The sequence below is a fragment of the Tyto alba genome, unplaced genomic scaffold, assembly GCF_018691265.1.
Source record: "Tyto alba isolate M040663 unplaced genomic scaffold, T.alba_DEE_v4.0 Super-Scaffold_44, whole genome shotgun sequence".
Lineage (NCBI taxonomy): Eukaryota > Metazoa > Chordata > Aves > Strigiformes > Tytonidae > Tyto > Tyto alba.
The window spans coordinates 557,682-573,980 of NW_024881320.1; the positions used below are offsets into that span (position 1 = coordinate 557,682).

The 16,299-nt window shown below is 44.2% G+C and overlaps 1 protein-coding gene across 4 annotated transcripts in view; it reads left to right on the forward strand.

Moving 5' to 3' along the window:
• Nucleotides 1-16,299, forward strand: part of TTC28 (tetratricopeptide repeat domain 28) — a 196,713-nt gene that overhangs the window by 101,019 nt on the left and 79,395 nt on the right. For all 4 annotated transcript variants that reach the window (XM_032992901.2, XM_042805055.1, XM_042805056.1 and 1 more), the window contains one exon: nt 14,525-14,672. In XM_032992901.2, the coding sequence (XP_032848792.2) occupies nt 14,525-14,672 (148 nt within the window). The remainder of the gene's footprint in view (nt 1-14,524; nt 14,673-16,299) is intronic.

Here is a 16,299-nt window from a genome sequence, read left to right on the forward strand (position 1 = left end):
GGACTCATCCACTGATAATTTTCTGAGGAGTCCAGACTGCTGAGACCAGTCAGGAGCCAGGGCAAGCAGGAAAGGCTCCTGATCGTGAGAGGTACTGGGCCTCAGCAGCCCTGCTTGAGGCCGCGGCAGCGGCCCGTGCAAAGAGCAAACTCCTGCTCTTGTGCTGAGCGTGTCCCAGAGCAGTGCTAAGGGATGTGCTGTGTTCTGGTGTGTGGAAGTTCTAGTGCGTGGTGGAGAATTTTACAAAAAAGAACCAACATTAATATTATGAACTCACCACCTGAGGAGGGGGAAATTTTTCCCGTGGATGTACATTGAAATGTGCATTCATTTCTTCATTGGATTCCTTGGGATGGAAAGTCTGAATAAGGGTTGGAGTCTCCATATCAAAGCATGCCAAATGTCTCAGAGTTTAGAATATTTTCTTCCAAGACAGGACTTTACAGAAGTAATAGAGTTCGCAGGAAGTGTGAGAAACACCAGAACTTGTCTACACAGATGTAGCTTTTGCTTTCTTTGTCATCACTTGGATAATTTCAGCCAAATGAAGAATGGAGAGAATGTGTGGGGAAGGAACAGAGCCTGCCCTTTACTGGCTTGCCCTGGTTAGGGAGCTTGGGCATGGATGCCGTTAGGGAGTGTTCAGCCTCTTAAATTCAGCTATGTTCTGTAATAGAATATTCTCTTCTGCCTACCCCAGTTATTTGAATTAAGTACAGTTTTATCTTGAAGGTACAAGATGTTGGAATCGGGTTTTGCAGGTGATGCTGCCTAGGGCAGCTTCTGTCCATGAAAAAGAATCAGGGAGTGCCTCTGCACTGAAAAATTGTTTGCATCCTCCACAGAGAAAACCTTACTTTTGCACTTCTGTTAAGTTTTGTTGATGTTTTCAGGTTTACAGTGGACGTGCATTTAAGAAATGGGGATAATAAGGAATTTGGGAAGCAAGGCACTTTTGTGGGACTGAAACAAATCTAGAGTTCAGTAGCCAAGTTGGGAATGTAGCCAGTACTCTTGCTATACTCCTTACCTGTAGGAATAAATGCTGCTAACTGACATATGTAATTTCAGGTGTTAATTTCTACAAATGAATAAAGGAAGGTAGACGGTGTTATTTTCTGGTAGTCCAGTGCAGGCAGTGTGATGTTTTGTGTTCCTAGAGCACAGACCCTTGCTGGCAAGAGAGACTGTCCCATCTCAGGGTTACAAAGCAGAGCACTGGGATGGACTCTCTTCTACTGTTCTGTTTTGTCCTTTCACCAAAGGCCCAAGTGGATCAGTCTGGTAGGTTATTCATTTCATGGCAGTGTGAGACCTCTGGGGATAACCGTGAAAACTGACTCTTCATGCTAGTTCCCACCGTCTCAGGTCAGTGCTGATGTGTGGGAGAAGGAATAGTCCACAGTTCCTTAGCCATTCTGCCCTCGGTATGGCTTCTCTGTATGAAGGATTTTACAGTGTATTAGAGCACAAAAATTGCTATTTTTGGACTTACCTGTTGCAGCCCCACTGAAGAATGACACCTATTCTGGAGTCAATCCAAATACTGTTCTAACAACAAAACAGAGAAGTGGTAAGGCAACTAAAAAGAAGCAGATGTTTAGCAGGAAAATAATTTACAATTGGCCAGTTTGATGGTACCTCTTGACCCTTTCAGGGCTGTACAATAAAACTAGCAGTTGCCATAGCAACTACTAAATTACTTGGTGCTTCAGAGATCTGCGATAAAGGAGGCGAGTCGTTATAAGGAAACATAGTGTTGCTGTTTCTCCCCTTTGCATTACAAGAGTAATGATCTGGCAAAACTTACTAAATGTGACGCCCCTCCTGAAGAATTTTTCCCACGTTCACCTTGGCCAAGGAGATTTGTATGTTTAGTACTTTTGCAAATTTGATTTTTCCCTTTTCCCCCATCATCAGCTTTGTCCTTCTTGGCAAGTGGTGCTGGCTGAGCACGGGCCGGGGGGTGGCTGGGATGGGGGGCTGTGAGCCAGGAGCCCGTGGCTGCAGTAGATGTGTGCTGGGCTTCTCTGCCACAGTCCCTCCAGAGCACGAGGTACTTCTCTGAGGGGTACGGACCAGCTCCATCCCGCAGAGTACACTGCAGCCACCTGGGTGTGAATACGTTACAAGTCACTGTTATCCCGTGCCTTTACTACTATGTGTTTCATCTTTTGTCTTCTATTTTGAAGCTCTGGAAATTGTACTGTTATGTGGGTTTTTTTTGTTGTTGTTTATTTGTTTTTCTTTCTTCTTTGCTTGTTTCTATTCTGAGATAGAGATGTAGGTCAAGATCAGGGCGGTCTTTAGAACGGACCCATGGAGATGTATACTAGGCAAGTGTCCTCAAGACTTGTTTCCCACAAAGCCCAGCATAATTCTGGAGGCTCCCAAGGTGTGTTCCAGTACGCTTGCACCTGTACGAATATTAGGTTGTATGCAGAGCTGTTGTTTCAGTGGAACATGTCTCATATGTTGGGAAAACCGTCTGTGTTAAAATCCTGAAATGCCTGTTGAAAATAGTGTAATGCACTAGTTCTTTTGACATTCAAATTGCTGTTTATACTTGATGCTGATCAAAATTTATCTGGATTCTAGTGGTTATAGAGGTTTTTAGTAATTTGGATGAAATACATTCGTAAGGTAAAAGACCTCATTCTCTAAACATCCCCCCTTTTCTCCCCCTTTTTATACAGACTTAGAACTGTGGTGGCTTTAATGAAATCTCAGAGGATTTCTGCTGGATCTTTTCACTCTACCATTGACTGCTACACCTAATATCAATCCATCTTTCTGTTAACAAACCTGAAGCAAATTCTTCAGGTGAAAATGAGGAGTGAACTTGCTGGGTGACCCCAGAAGTCCACAGTGCTCCTTCAGTGATTGCTTTGAGACTGTAACTTGGCAGGAGGTCAGAAGGAGTCTGCGCTTTGTGGGTTTCAGTGAACACATACTTCATGGAAATGCTGAGCTGTCACCTCTCCGTCTCATCTGATTTGGATTTCCAGATGGGATGCTTTCAGGAAGATGACGTTTGATTTCCCAGTGTTCATTTAAGCCACAAAGTTGTGGTGTGGAAACCATAAACTGATCGCAGCATATGTGATTAGTAACCTTAATTTTCTTATCAGCCATCATTGAAGAGATCATCTTTTACATGTCTGAGTTAAGTTCATAAGATGATAGATAGCCATTTGTAAGGTGATGTGGCCAGACTCAGTCATGCAGTTGAAAGGAAGGCTGAGCTGCTGCTGTGTAAGTTTGCACAGGTGGTTCAGTATCCTGAACTAATTTTGAGCCCTATCCTTTTGCCATAGACAAAGGAAAACTACAAAGTTGTGGAGATCAGTTATACTACTTTTCCACAGCCTATCTAGTCAGTCTTCTGTTTTGTCTTACCAACATTTTTAGTCTTCTTCCTATTGTTTGTATCTGTATCTCCTGTTGCCTGAACTTTGCCATGCGTAGTGCTATAGTACTTCTGGAAAGTCTGTTCTTGTAGTCTAAATGTACATTCAAAAAGTTATAATTATTTCATTACTTCTGCAGAAACAAAGCCTCCTGATCTTGAACAGATCTGTTGCTGGAAGAGGCGCCTGGAGGCAGAAGCTTAGAGCAGGAATGACCTCCTTTGGAAGTCCTTCCGAGTGCTCCAGAGCAGCCCGTCAGTGCTGGTGCCGTGCCTGGGCTGTCGCTCCCCTCCGCAGCCGCGTCCACGCGCTCCCCAGCTTGGCTGGTCCAGCACTGGTACCTGTCGGTGGATAACAGTAACTTCCACCCCTGACTAAGAAACTGTGACTGTTGGGACAAAACAGCACCTACCCTGGTTGTGTTCTTGAGCAGGTGTTGTTAGTTGAGTCACTAATTGTCACTCAGGCGTGTGATTATATTCAGTAGTGCTTGATGGGCTCATTAAAATTAAGACTTTTCTGGAGCCAAAGTTTCTGGTTTTGCTCAGAACCTTTTAAGAGCTGCCCACTGCTGAGTCCAAACTCCCGGGTGCTTTCTGCAGCCTGGCCATGTTGCTTCCCCTGGCCAAAAGTTGCTTGTTCTTTCTTCGATTTTAAATCAAAATACCTGAAATGACTTTCTGGTTGGGCTTGAATCTGTATGGTAGAGCGTGTAAGAAGGAAGGTAAGGGACACTTGGCTGATCTTCCTTTGTAATGTGTATTTCCAGGAACTTTGTCTCTATGGTATCTTGTGATTGCTTTTAGTACTTGTTTCTCATAATTTTCACCTGCTAAATAGTTTAGATTTTACTGCAGACATTAAAACAAGGGCAGATCTTACTCTCCCTGAGTTGAGGCAAATAGGCATTGTTTTAAGATTGAGTTTATCCTCATCCTAACTTCATCATTAATGATAAATGAAATATAAAGAAAACATACTATTCTGAGACTTGGCTCTTCCTGGGCATTTCCTGCAGAGTCTGTATCTCTCACTCTCTTCTCTGTATTCTGGAGAGATCAAGCCTTTCTGTGTCCTAGCTGGAGTTAACCAGTTGGACTTGCCACCTGAATTCACTAATATCAGTCATGCATCTTTGTTCAGAGTTCAGGTATTTCGTATCAGAGTGACTTAGCAAGAGAAACAAGAATGTTCAGATACTAAGTTTGAGATTCAGAGAAAAGCCTAGCATCTGCTAGAAACAGGTTGTTGGTTTTTTTGTTTGTTTGGTTTGGTTTGGTTTTTGGTGTTTTTTTTTTTTTTTTTTTTAAAAAAAAAAGCAACTGTCTTCCCTATCCGTGGCTTTAAATGGTGTGAAAGACTATCCCCAGCGTCAGCTTTAAGGCCAGCATAAGATTTCTACAGAGGGATTACATTAAACTTGTGTAGTTTGTTTTCTTTGTCAGAAATATTTGTTATTAAAACTACTCCAGGTGAGCAGCTGTGGTCTTTAAAGGAACATTAGTTGCCTCTAATGCTGAAAAGGAAATAGAAAGAAATTTTACTGTAACTGGAGCTTCTCTCTCTAAGATTCTCTTTATAGCTAAGAACAAAGTCACTTATCTTTTTATCATGGCTGAATCTTGCCAGACCAGCTAGTCTTTGCAAGGACTTCAGTACTTTCCCTTCATGATTACTGGATTTTAGCCATCTGAAATATGGTAAGATTCAGTACTCAGCTTGGTTAAGTGCCTCTGTAAATGGGCAAAATTGTCCAATACCTGCTGATGTGACTAAGCAATCTGTACCCGAGGAGGCCTTCACTTCCCATCCTTTTCAGAATGGCCAGCCATTACGGCTGTTAGACATAAGCATGCTCAGGTTTGGAGATTACAGCTGAAATCACAAAGCAGGAGAAAGCTAACAGAAAATAAGTGGTTTATTGGTTATTGTTCTCAAAATTTGGAGATGGCACTTTCTAGCTCCAAATTGCTGGTATGCAAGTCACTGTCTCTGCCTTCCAGCTGTCTTGCTTTTGGCAAATCCCATTTTATCTCTGTTTACGTCCATGAGGACAAGTGCATTTCCAAACCAACCCCTAAATGGTTTTCAGAATGGCAGCAGTCAAACAGCACCTGGAAACAGGCTGATGTGCTGTGGATAATAGAGAAGTGCAAGACACAGAGGGATTTTACAGAGTGTGAAGCCAAGAGAGTCCAGTCTTCTGGGCAGAGGAAGAGTACCTGGGTTTGGAGGAACCCGAAAATGTGGAGGTAGTTTTGAGAGACCAGACTGCCAGGACCCACCTGCTGTGCAGGGTAGGGCCTGGGAGTAGCAGGGTATGTCCTGCTGGGGATGCAGAAGGAAGCTGGTGGCAAAGAAGTTGGCAAAGTGTTTTTTGGATAATATGGTCTGTTGATGGCTTCCATCTAGGCAGCCTGGGCACTGCCTCGGGGATGACAGGGATTATCATAAATCTGTCTCCTGGTAATTTAGGTACCACTGCATAGGAAACACTTGCCTGCGGGGTGTCTGGCATCTGCATCCTGTGAGACTGAAAGGAGGCGTTGCTGTCAGATGCTTGCCAGTATTTTCCCGTGAGAGTGCCACTCAAGTGTGGTGTCCTGTGGTTTGGGTGCTGCTGGAGCCGAGCGCACCCTTGGCCGGAGAGCTGGCTGGTAACTGGGTGCTGCACCGTGGCTGGATGTGCAGATGTGCCGTTGATGTTGTCTCCTGGAGTTGCTGGCCTAGAAAGAGAAGAGTAATGCTGACAACAACTACCATAGTATTATTTATTCTTATGTCCAGATGTCAGGATTTTGGTCATCTTCTGTAGTCTCACTGCAAGATAGCAGTTAGAAATCATTGCACAACATTAGGGAAAAGACCTGTTGTGTTAACTGTGAATCCTTATCACCCGTGTCAGGACTGTGCTGCACTAGCTAATATGGATCTTTGAAATATACCCTTCTGGATTTGTTGTGAATGCCAAGCCTCATGTCTGTGGGCTGACCAGATGTTTTAAAGTCTCATTTCTGGATTTTATTGTGGGTTTTCAGTGTCATACACCTAAACTTGCATAGCCTGCCAGTGTGCAAAATAAAGAAATGCTGAAGAGGGGGGGGCAGTCATTTGAGCTGCTACTCAGATGAGCAATTTTAAGTGAGACAATGAAACTCTGTGCTGGAACATTCAAGCTGAATAGCAAAAAGAGTTTTTGTGGTGGATGTCTTCCAGTTCAGGACACGATTTTCATTATTCCTTCTTTTCCCTTTGTACCGCTTATTCTTTTGTTTTTGCTTTTAAGGATATAAGAACAAATAGTAGCATATGTTTGTATATTCTTGAGCTCTGCAAAGGTTCTCAACTCTTTCAACATTGTTAGAATTGGGAGAATTGTGTGCAGATGTACACTGGAAGTTAAATATCAACTGTTAATACAATTTATGTCATGGTACAGTGCTGAAACTAAACAAAGCACTATGTAATATGGTGTTAAAAACAATCCCGTTACTGCCCCAGTGTCTTCTAATCCACTTATTTTAACTTTTGTGTAATTCTGTATCTATTAAATCTCTAATAATTTCTTACAAAGATTGGTGTTACTTCTAAACAGGGTAAAATGTGGCTTATCCTTTCTTCTGTAATTTCTAAAACAAGTTGTTTAGCCAGAAATTGGGCAAAACTTTGTCTCTGTTGACTTGCGGAGAAATTCTGGAATATGCTCTACTTGCATCTCTGCTTGTCAGCCTTAAACACGAGAGGCTGGTTGTCCTTTCCTTGTGTTGTATCTGGTCATCAACAGATTGGTTGTTACTTGTGCAGAGCACTTTTCTCTCTCATGGATAGTTGTTGCTATTAAATAAGGCTTAAGAGCTGTATCTGATAAAGATAGGAAGGTTGTCTGTTACCATGGGCTATTATGAAGGGTGGGGAGTGCCCTCTGAAGATCTAGGGATCTAGAGTGTAGCCACTGTTTCTAGAGTGAACCTGAGGCAGGCAAGAATGGAACAACAGTAAAAAAACTGGGCTGTTAACTTCAACTAACTAGACAAAGATTTCCCTGTTTATTACTGATGATTCCACTTAATTCAAGTGGGAAGTGATCTGTGCATAGTCTCCCACTGGAAGTAGTAGAAGCACAATTAATAAGAGTAATTAAATGCTCTTTGGATAAAACAAGGCCTGATATTTCACACTCCCCCATCCTCTTTTTCTGTACAGGCTCAGTGGGGCTTAGAGGAAATCTCTGTTTCTGAGTAGTGCAGTTCCTGTAAGGGACACCTCGGAAGATAAAGAAGCTCTGCTGCAGAGACAAGTTTGTCAGGTCTCTGCTGGTTCTTTAGGGCAGGCTAACAGTAGTGGTTCAGGTGCCAGCTGAGCACACGGACTGTGAAGGAAAATTGTTATCTAGGGTGCAACCTTAACTCTGAAAGCAGGAGTTCAGTTCATGTGGACAGCAAGCAGTATTTATGCATGTGCTGCATGTGTTCTGAATTAAAGTGCATTCTTCCGTCTCCTCACATTCCTGAAATCCCACAGCAGAGATTTGTCCTGTATTTTTCTCTAAAATTTGGCTGTAAAGCAGTTACAAGGGGAGAGGAAAGATTCAACCTGGTGCTTGGCCCCAAGCAGCCGTGGCGACTGTTCCCACATTTCCCTCCGTTTGCTTTGTCGCCCGTGGTGTGTTCGTCAGCCGGTGGCCGCCGGGCAGGCCCGCGCGGGGCAGGGGGTCCGTCCGTCTGTCCCGGAGGTGTTCCGCAGCCTCGCAACAGGCCGACTAAACGCATCAGAGATTATTCGTGCTATTTTTGGCGTCATCTCCTGATCTGGCAAACCAAAGGAGCATTGTGGAAAAAGCGTTTTCTATGGGTTTGCCTTTCCTGTCCAGATAGCTGGTTGTCCAGGGTCTGAAGCCGACATGACTATAAAGGTGTTTCGAATTTCCTCCCCTGTGTACAATGGGAGTCTTTGTCTAAGGCTGTGGCTTTTTTTTTTTTTCGAGTTTTCCATGTTTGTGTGACAGTAATTTTCTGCTCCAAGTTCTTCTGATGCCGTTCCAGTTTCATTCTTCTGTCTCCATTATCCAGTTACAAATTGGCCAGCGATTCGTTATGTAAATGAGTCTCTGAGCGTGAAGCTCGATGACAGCGTTATCGGATGAGCCCTAGCCGGGCGAAGGGGGCACGGGGAGGCAGCGCGGTGTCGCTGTGTCCGTGGCAGAGGGAGCACCAGCAGAACGGGGCTGTGCCGAGGAGGGAGCAGGCGAGGGTGGAGGGAGGAGCAGGAGCCCCCCCCTCCCCAGGCATTGGGGTGCCTGACCCTCGGCAGACGGAGGTCCTGACGCCGGGATAGTCTCCGTCACCGTGTTCCTTGTGGGCAGCCCGCAGCCAGGAGGATCTCTGCTGGAGCGTTGGGCGAGGATCAGCCGTGCACGTGGTGTTGCCTGTGCATAAAACTCGTGACGGGGTTACCCCACTTCTTGTGCCTAAAACTCTTGGCGGGGGTTACCCCACTTCCAAGAGCACGGCAGGGCTTTCTGCCCGGCTAGCTCTGTGTGCCCTCAGGCAGCTGGCTGATGGTATGCTCTCAGAGGGCTCCCACATGCCAGTTTAATCCCCTGGTTCTGGCTGTTTTAAGATATTTATAAACAGTACACCATCCTGCCCAGTAAAGTGTATACGGTTTACTGTTAGGAAAATGCTTGTACCCTGGTAGTAAATATTCCATAAACATGAGCTCATGCTTCAGACTTACAAGAGACCATGGTAAGACAGAGGACTGAACTCCTGGGGCTGCTGCTTCCCTCCACCTCTTACAAGGGTTGCATGTGAGACGTGCTAAGGATCTGAATGATTTATTGCCATGGATTCTATGGGGAAAAATGGTATGAGCCCAAAGAGTTGTACCAGAGCCTGCTACAGATGCCAGGCATACACCATGAGTATTTGTCTAGATCCCTGGTACAAAAAATTAAAGTACTTATCCAGTAAGAAAAGCATTGAGTTGTCCAGGGCTTCCTTCACTGGGCTAGAATCCTGGGAAATGTGGAGGTCCCATTCATATTCATATATGCTCTTTCTTTGTACTGTGTTTTTATCTTCATTGCAGGTTTTATATTAATTATAAACCAATTACTGTTGCTCTGCCTAAAACAGTTCTTGCATATTGATATTTAGAAGGGTTAACAAAATTTTCAGAACCCCTCTTGATACTGGCTGTTTCAATGATGGCATTTACATTCTAATCTTGTTTAAGATTACATGTGAAAATATAATAATCAGGATCTAGGTGGGATCTCAGATTATGAGCATCATAAAACTAACAAGCATGTTTGTATTTGCATTGCCTGGACACTGCAGCAGTCAGCCCAGTGACAACTCCTGGTAGGACAGATAGAAATTCTTCTTGTGCATCAAATGAGCTGTAATAAATGCAGATGAAAAATACTAGCCTGTACAGAAACTACACTGGTCAATAAATCGAGCAGAACAAATAGGACTCATGCTTAGAATTGTAGAAAGAGATTATGCCTGGTTAGGCAGACATTGACTCTGCTGCAGCCCAGCCATCGGCCGCCTCCATCAAATTGGTGCCTGTGATTAGAAAGGCCTTCTTTCGCGTTCTTCTTCTGTTCATACAGTTTTTGTAAAATTAAGTTGAGGGTAGAGAAAAGCACTGAAAACTACTATTGTCGTTAAAAGCATGTCACATTCTGAAAAGCATGGGGCAAAAAGGCAAGTCTGAAAAAATGAGGGGGTGGAGGGGCAAAATCTGCAGGAAGACCTTTTACCTTTTGGATGGGCCCTGTGCTGGGAGCAGCTTCAGATCTCTGGCATTCTGTACTTGGACTTGCTGTATAAGCAGCCTCTGTTACAGGGCCAGTTTTCTGCATGGCTTTGAAGTCTCAAGTGCCAAATACATTTTGCATGATAATGAATTAGAACAACTTATTTTTGCTTCTAGAGTATCAACAGTACTTTCAATGGTACTGTGGATAAACAACACTACTTATTCCCTGTCTGCCTTCCCAGGGCATCTCCACTTGGCTATGTGAAATTTGTAAACTGGCTGAAGTGAGGCTCGTTGTCCAGCGGACTGAAAAATGACTGTAGGAGATGGCAATGTGGTCTGAAAAGGTCCGTGGGTGTGCAGGATTACTTGCTAACGACCTCTCTAATTTAGTATCAGTGACTTGATAAGATTGACTGTTTGGTGGAGCTACCTTTTACCTTTCAATCCTCTTCCCTCCCCAGAAGGCAGCTGCTGGTAGTGCCGTATCCCCGCGCTCCCTGTCCTGCTCCGGCAGTGGAGGTGGTGGTGGATGCGCTGTGCAGGACCCGCGCTGGCGCTGGGTGCAGGTGCTGTTGCCGGTGGCATGCCAGTGAATCTGGAGGTGGGAACAGCAGAGCACGTGTTCGGTCATGCTGACACCAGGAGAGGAGAACATAGTTCCCATTGAGGGAGATGCATCTAGTGCCAAACGTCAGCTGAGAGTGAGAGTTTCTTTTTGCACAGTACCTTGTTCCTGGAAAGTGTGATGCAGAGATTGGAAAAATGAAAAACATGGTTCCAGCTCTTCGTATTACACTGAGGATGCAAAGAGCCATGGGTTAGAAAGCAAATGCCTGATGTTCATTTGTCTTGTCTTTAGCAAAGCATCATTCTCTTGTTGCTTTAATCTTCTTAAAAGGAATCGATAGTTTTTTCTTACCTAGGATCACTGGAAAATGAGTTTAACTTTTACTGGAGAGTGAGGACTCTTCTATCTTCACATAGTGTGATTAAAAATGTAGTTTGCTGAAGCGTGGGAAGGCTCTGTCTGTGTCGGGACTGGAAAGCTGCTCCTTGTCTAATTTCTTCAGCTGCAGCTCCTGGCTTCCTGCCTTTCCTTTTCCTCTCCTCTTCCAAAGGGTGATTCTCACCGTTTCCTCTTTGCAGATTTTTTCCCTTGATACGATGTCTTCGTTCCAATGCTAAACTAACTCGTGAATGCCTCTTGGGGAGGAAATAGGTGATGTGAATGGTTTTTATTTATTTTGTTAAAGGTCTCTGGGGAACACAATGTGTGGAGAGCATTCTGTACATGCTGGAAACTGGAGGCGAAAGGAAGGAAAGGGGTTTTTGCATGAGAAAAATTGGCTAAAATCTTCCTTTCAGCTACAATTAATGGGTTTTTCTTTGGGGCTCTGAATGCTGTGTTTGTATTCAAATTAAGTGGTTAGTAGGGGGGACTTCCAGGAATAGATGTGGGGAGGGCATGAAAACACTTTCCAGAAAGGGCGTTGGAAATGCACGGTACTGAACCGCACGCAGTTTGTGAATCCCGTCCTCATCTTGTTTTCTTGTCATCTGAGCCTGTGGTGTCTCCTCTGAATGCAGAGCTTGGGGGGTGAGAACTCTGCTTTCTCGCCGCTTGAGATGTGCTCAGTGTTCCACAAAAGCGACAGGGTTGGGTGGGCAGGTGCTAGAAACCCGTGTCCCCGCTGCAGCCGCGGGCGCGTCCCCGCTGGGCAGGGCCCGTCTCTCCCAGTGAAGGTGGTCGAGTTCTTGGGCAGGCGGTGGTGAGCAAAACAGGCCTGTTACTCCTCTGCGGAGGGCTCTGAGCCCTGTGGCCTGGTTTGGGGTTTGGTTTTGTTTTGTTTTGTTTTTTTTCCCCTCTCCCCTTTGTGATGTTGCACCTGTGGTGTGTTTCCTGCTGCTGGGAACTTAACGTTCACTTGGATTTCTGTATGAGAACTGGAAGTAGGGCAGAGGCTTCACCTGTGTTTTATTTAGCTTGCTTGTTCTCCGTTTTCCTCGCAGGGGCCATTTTTCTTCACGGGAGACATGAAAGCTGGTTGCTGCGTACCTGTAGTTGAAGAGATGTTACCTGCTGTCCCACAGCCTTTCTGTGTATAGAATGGGATGCGAGAGAGGGTTGCACTGTGTGGTCCCTTCTGAACCTTGGAAACAGAAGCAGTAGTGTTCCTGTCTTCTGTAGGCTGTGGGAAGCGTATCTGCATTGCCTGTAGCATCCATCTCCCTCCTGTCTTTTCCTTGAAACCCTGTATATGAGTGAATTTTGGGCTCCTGGGCTAAGCTGTCTTTCTGCAGTGGTGAGGAAGCTGTGTGCTCCCTGATGTGCCATCTGTCCTGGCAGTTTGTGTCTTGAGAGAGGAAACGGCAGACTTCTACCTTCCTGTAAAGCACAAAATGTTGGAGACGCCTACACATAATACGAAGTTCCATTGCTGGCTGCTGTGTATTTGTGCCCTCTTCCTTGATAATTGAATCAGGCAGGCACATTTGTCCTGGACCAGCCTTGTTGGCTGGAAAGGTCTCCATCAGAGACATGCTGTGTGAAACTGCTTCTGTCATCATGCGGTAAAGAAAGTAATTAAATGATAATTCTGGGGGAAAAAAAAAGGACTTTAAATGTGTACGCTGTGATTTAGGTGACAGCTCACTCACTGCTGGGAGGACTCGTGCTTGATGGCCACTGCCTGTTGTTAGTTCTCTGATTTAAAGCTTCATGCTAGTAATCTAATTAACATTGAATTGGGTTTCCAGTACAGTAGCTTGTTTGGTTCAATAAGAACACATTTATACTAAAGGTTAATGAAAAGAATTTTGCTTTCATTGAATTCATTAAAAGTGGTTCTACAATCAAGGCTTACTAATGGAAAAGAGATTAAATATTCATGTCTATAAATTTCTAATGTCATTTCTGATTTTCCTTAAACTCTGCCTCCCTGGATTGGATTCCAAAAGGGTCTGAAAGCTCTAATGAAATACCAGTTTGGATATTAATTGGAGATTTATCCTCTTTAAGTAAAAAGACTTCCACAGATGTATACTTAATGTATCTTGAGTGCAGGTTTCTATTACAGATGGAGACAAAAGTGATGAGGTCTTATCCATGAAAGCAATACTAGGAGCCAATCTCAAGGAGCAGTATTATGTTCTTAAAGCACTTTTTAAGAAATGCAAATAATGTTTTATCTTCTGTTCTCACAGCTTTATTTGTGTTATTGGAATAGCTTTGAATGAACCAAAAGTGCAGCAAAGTTTTCGTCAGAATGGTATTAGCTGGACATGATGATAAAACCTGATTAATGGACATTAAAGGTGCTTAAATATTCAAGACCTTTTTATAATATAGTGTCCAGATGTGCTATAGATACACCTGAGTACTTTGAGTAAATATTGGATTGTGGTTTCTGTAATCTCTTACCCAGCAGCTCTCAAGTTCTGGATACCCTTTGAGCTGGGACTTTGCCATTGCTTTATGTGTGAGCAGAACAAGTTTCTGCAGTTCTGGTTTTGTGTGTAGGTTCCTGGAATCCCAATTTAGGGACACGCGGAAGCTCTGTTTGGGAATGCTTTGCAGCTGCGTATTGATGTTGTTGCTGATGTACATGATGACAAGAGATTCAAGTTACTTTGAGGGTATTGCACGTTCCCATGTATGGTTTTCTTGGAAAGAAAAAGAAGAATGCTCTTGTAAACACCTTCAAAATTATTAATGTCTTGCCTCAATATAAGATGTGTATTATATATATGTCTATATCTACTGCATTCAGCAAGGGGGACAGTGCTGGGCAGTATGTTCATTAGGGGATGTGTGTGGAGAAGGAAGGTTTGACTCCTGTCTGGATCTTTGCATCGTGTTTTGTTGCAACTTGAGCTTTTGGTACATTTTGGTCTCTACTAGTGTTGGATGTTTTTATTGGACTCACTGGCAAGAAGTGTTGAGAAAGGAAGCAAGTTATTTGTATGATGTCTCCGCCAAGAGAACAGAAAGAGAGGTCTTGAGAGTAAGCATTTGGTTAGAAGTAGTTAAGAATAAGTAATTGGCCAAGTCCAAGGGGAAAGCTTTGTCTTAATAGTAATTACCCTCCATGGTCTCCAGAACAGCTCAGAGGCCTTGCAAAGATTGAGAAGGTCATCACACTGAGCGAGTAAGCAACTAGATGGCAGTTACAAACCAAACTGTGGTGTTGGTTTCTTCTGATTATATCCAGTGTGACCAAAGAAGCTAGAAATGGGATCATGTAGCCCAGTGTCCGCCAGCACGAGGTCACGGGCAGATTTGTCATTTGTGACTTCTGCTAATTAAGTAATTGTAATTTCTTCTTCCTTTGGCTTTTCAGGCATACTTCCGACAGGGTGTGGCCCTTCAGTATCTTGGACGTCATGCAGATGCACTGGCAGCGTTTGCATCGGGACTGGCTCAAGATCCCAAGAGTCTTCAGCTTCTGGTTGGCATGGTCGAGGCCGCCATGAAATCTCCCATGCGAGGTAAGCACCAGGAGATCTTCTCAAGGATGGTGACCTGCTGCTGAAGTACTTAGGGGTGGTAGTTTCGGTCCATGGGTGACTCTGCCAGCATCTGAGATGGGGAGAAACTGGAGGCCTGAAAAGAAAGATTTCGGGATTTGCCTTCTCTACTGAGTCAGCAGGTGCTGAGAAAGGAGCCTGAGGTTGGAGGAGGAACAAAAAAATATTATTTTGATTCAGTGGGACAGCAAATTGGTGATACCCAGCTCAAGAGGTACTGGAGATGAATCAGACTGGTGGTGTGCAGCACTTCCAGTGAAGTTCTTGCTTGTTTGTCTTTTGTCTGGTATCAGTGCAGATAAAGAGTTGTGCATTACTGTGGCGCTGGCTTTATTATTACTTGGAGCTAATTTCCACACTGCTGTGGTGCTTGACCATTGGGAACAGGGAGTCTTAAATGCTCTGGGCTAGTGTTTGCCCAGAAGAGCACGTCAGCAACTTTTCCGTGGTACTAATGTCTCTCACAACACAGCATTCCAGAAGGCAAGAAAGGCTGCTCTGCTAATTCACTTATGTTCCAGAAGAGTGTTGAAATCACGTGGACCATGAAGCCGTATTAGCTGTACAGTGTTTTGCCTCTTTTTCATAATGTCTTCATTTCCAGGATTTTCCTCTCTAGAGGAAGGAGGTAGTCTTCTCTTTGCTCTGCTTCTCTTGCAAGCTTTGTGTGGCAGTGTCCTAAAGGTATTTCCTGGGAGTACTCGTGTCAATTCTCATCCTCAGCAGATGCTGATGGGGGCCTCAGGGCTTAGGGGCCAAGAAGCACTGAAATGAAAAAATATCCCTGTTGGTGTTTCCTTTTTTACAGTGTTTTTCTCCATCCTCTAAAATGAATTAATCTGGAAGTTTCTGCCCTATGTAGCAGTTCCCTTGTGAAGCTAATTTAATTTGGTACCCAAAGGTACTGTGGCTACTTCTTAGAATGCAGGTGATACGGTATTTCTGTGTAAGCATCCCCAGATTTGGCTGGATGATCTTGCTGTCCTATTGCACTGCAGCTGTGTATTTACACTGTTGTTCCCTGCTGTGCTTCTCAGTGTTACTGCTTTCCAGTTCTTGTCCTCCCACTGACTGGTTTAGCAGATTATAGATTAGTCTTGCTTATAAAGTACTAGTTTTACTTTGAGAGTGTGTAGATACTGTACAATTGTAATGGTTATTCAGAGTCTTGGTCCTTCTGTGTTAGGCACTCTACAAGCACTTAAGTAGGTGTTATGTATTGTTCTGGTCCCCTTCCCAGGAGCTTACTGTCTAGGAGAGACACAGAAGATCTCTCCGGGTGTTGTCTGTGGTGTAAGGCCGGTCCTTTGTAACTAGATTCTACTGGGATAATAGACTGAAGCTGTGGATAGACTGATGTGAGTGGTACCTTCCAGGAGACTTACACTCAGAGAAAGAGCAGCCACCAGAAAAGCAAAAGGACTGTAAGCGTCAGTGGCATGCTAAAGATTATTAAATGCAGTCACTGAGGGATCCAGGGAGCATGGGTCTGCACTATGTGGAGATGAAGGTTAAACTCCCTTCCTCAGTAACTGAATCACTGTTGCTACATCCTTCCCCTTGTTGTGGCTGTTTCTTCCCTTACCCT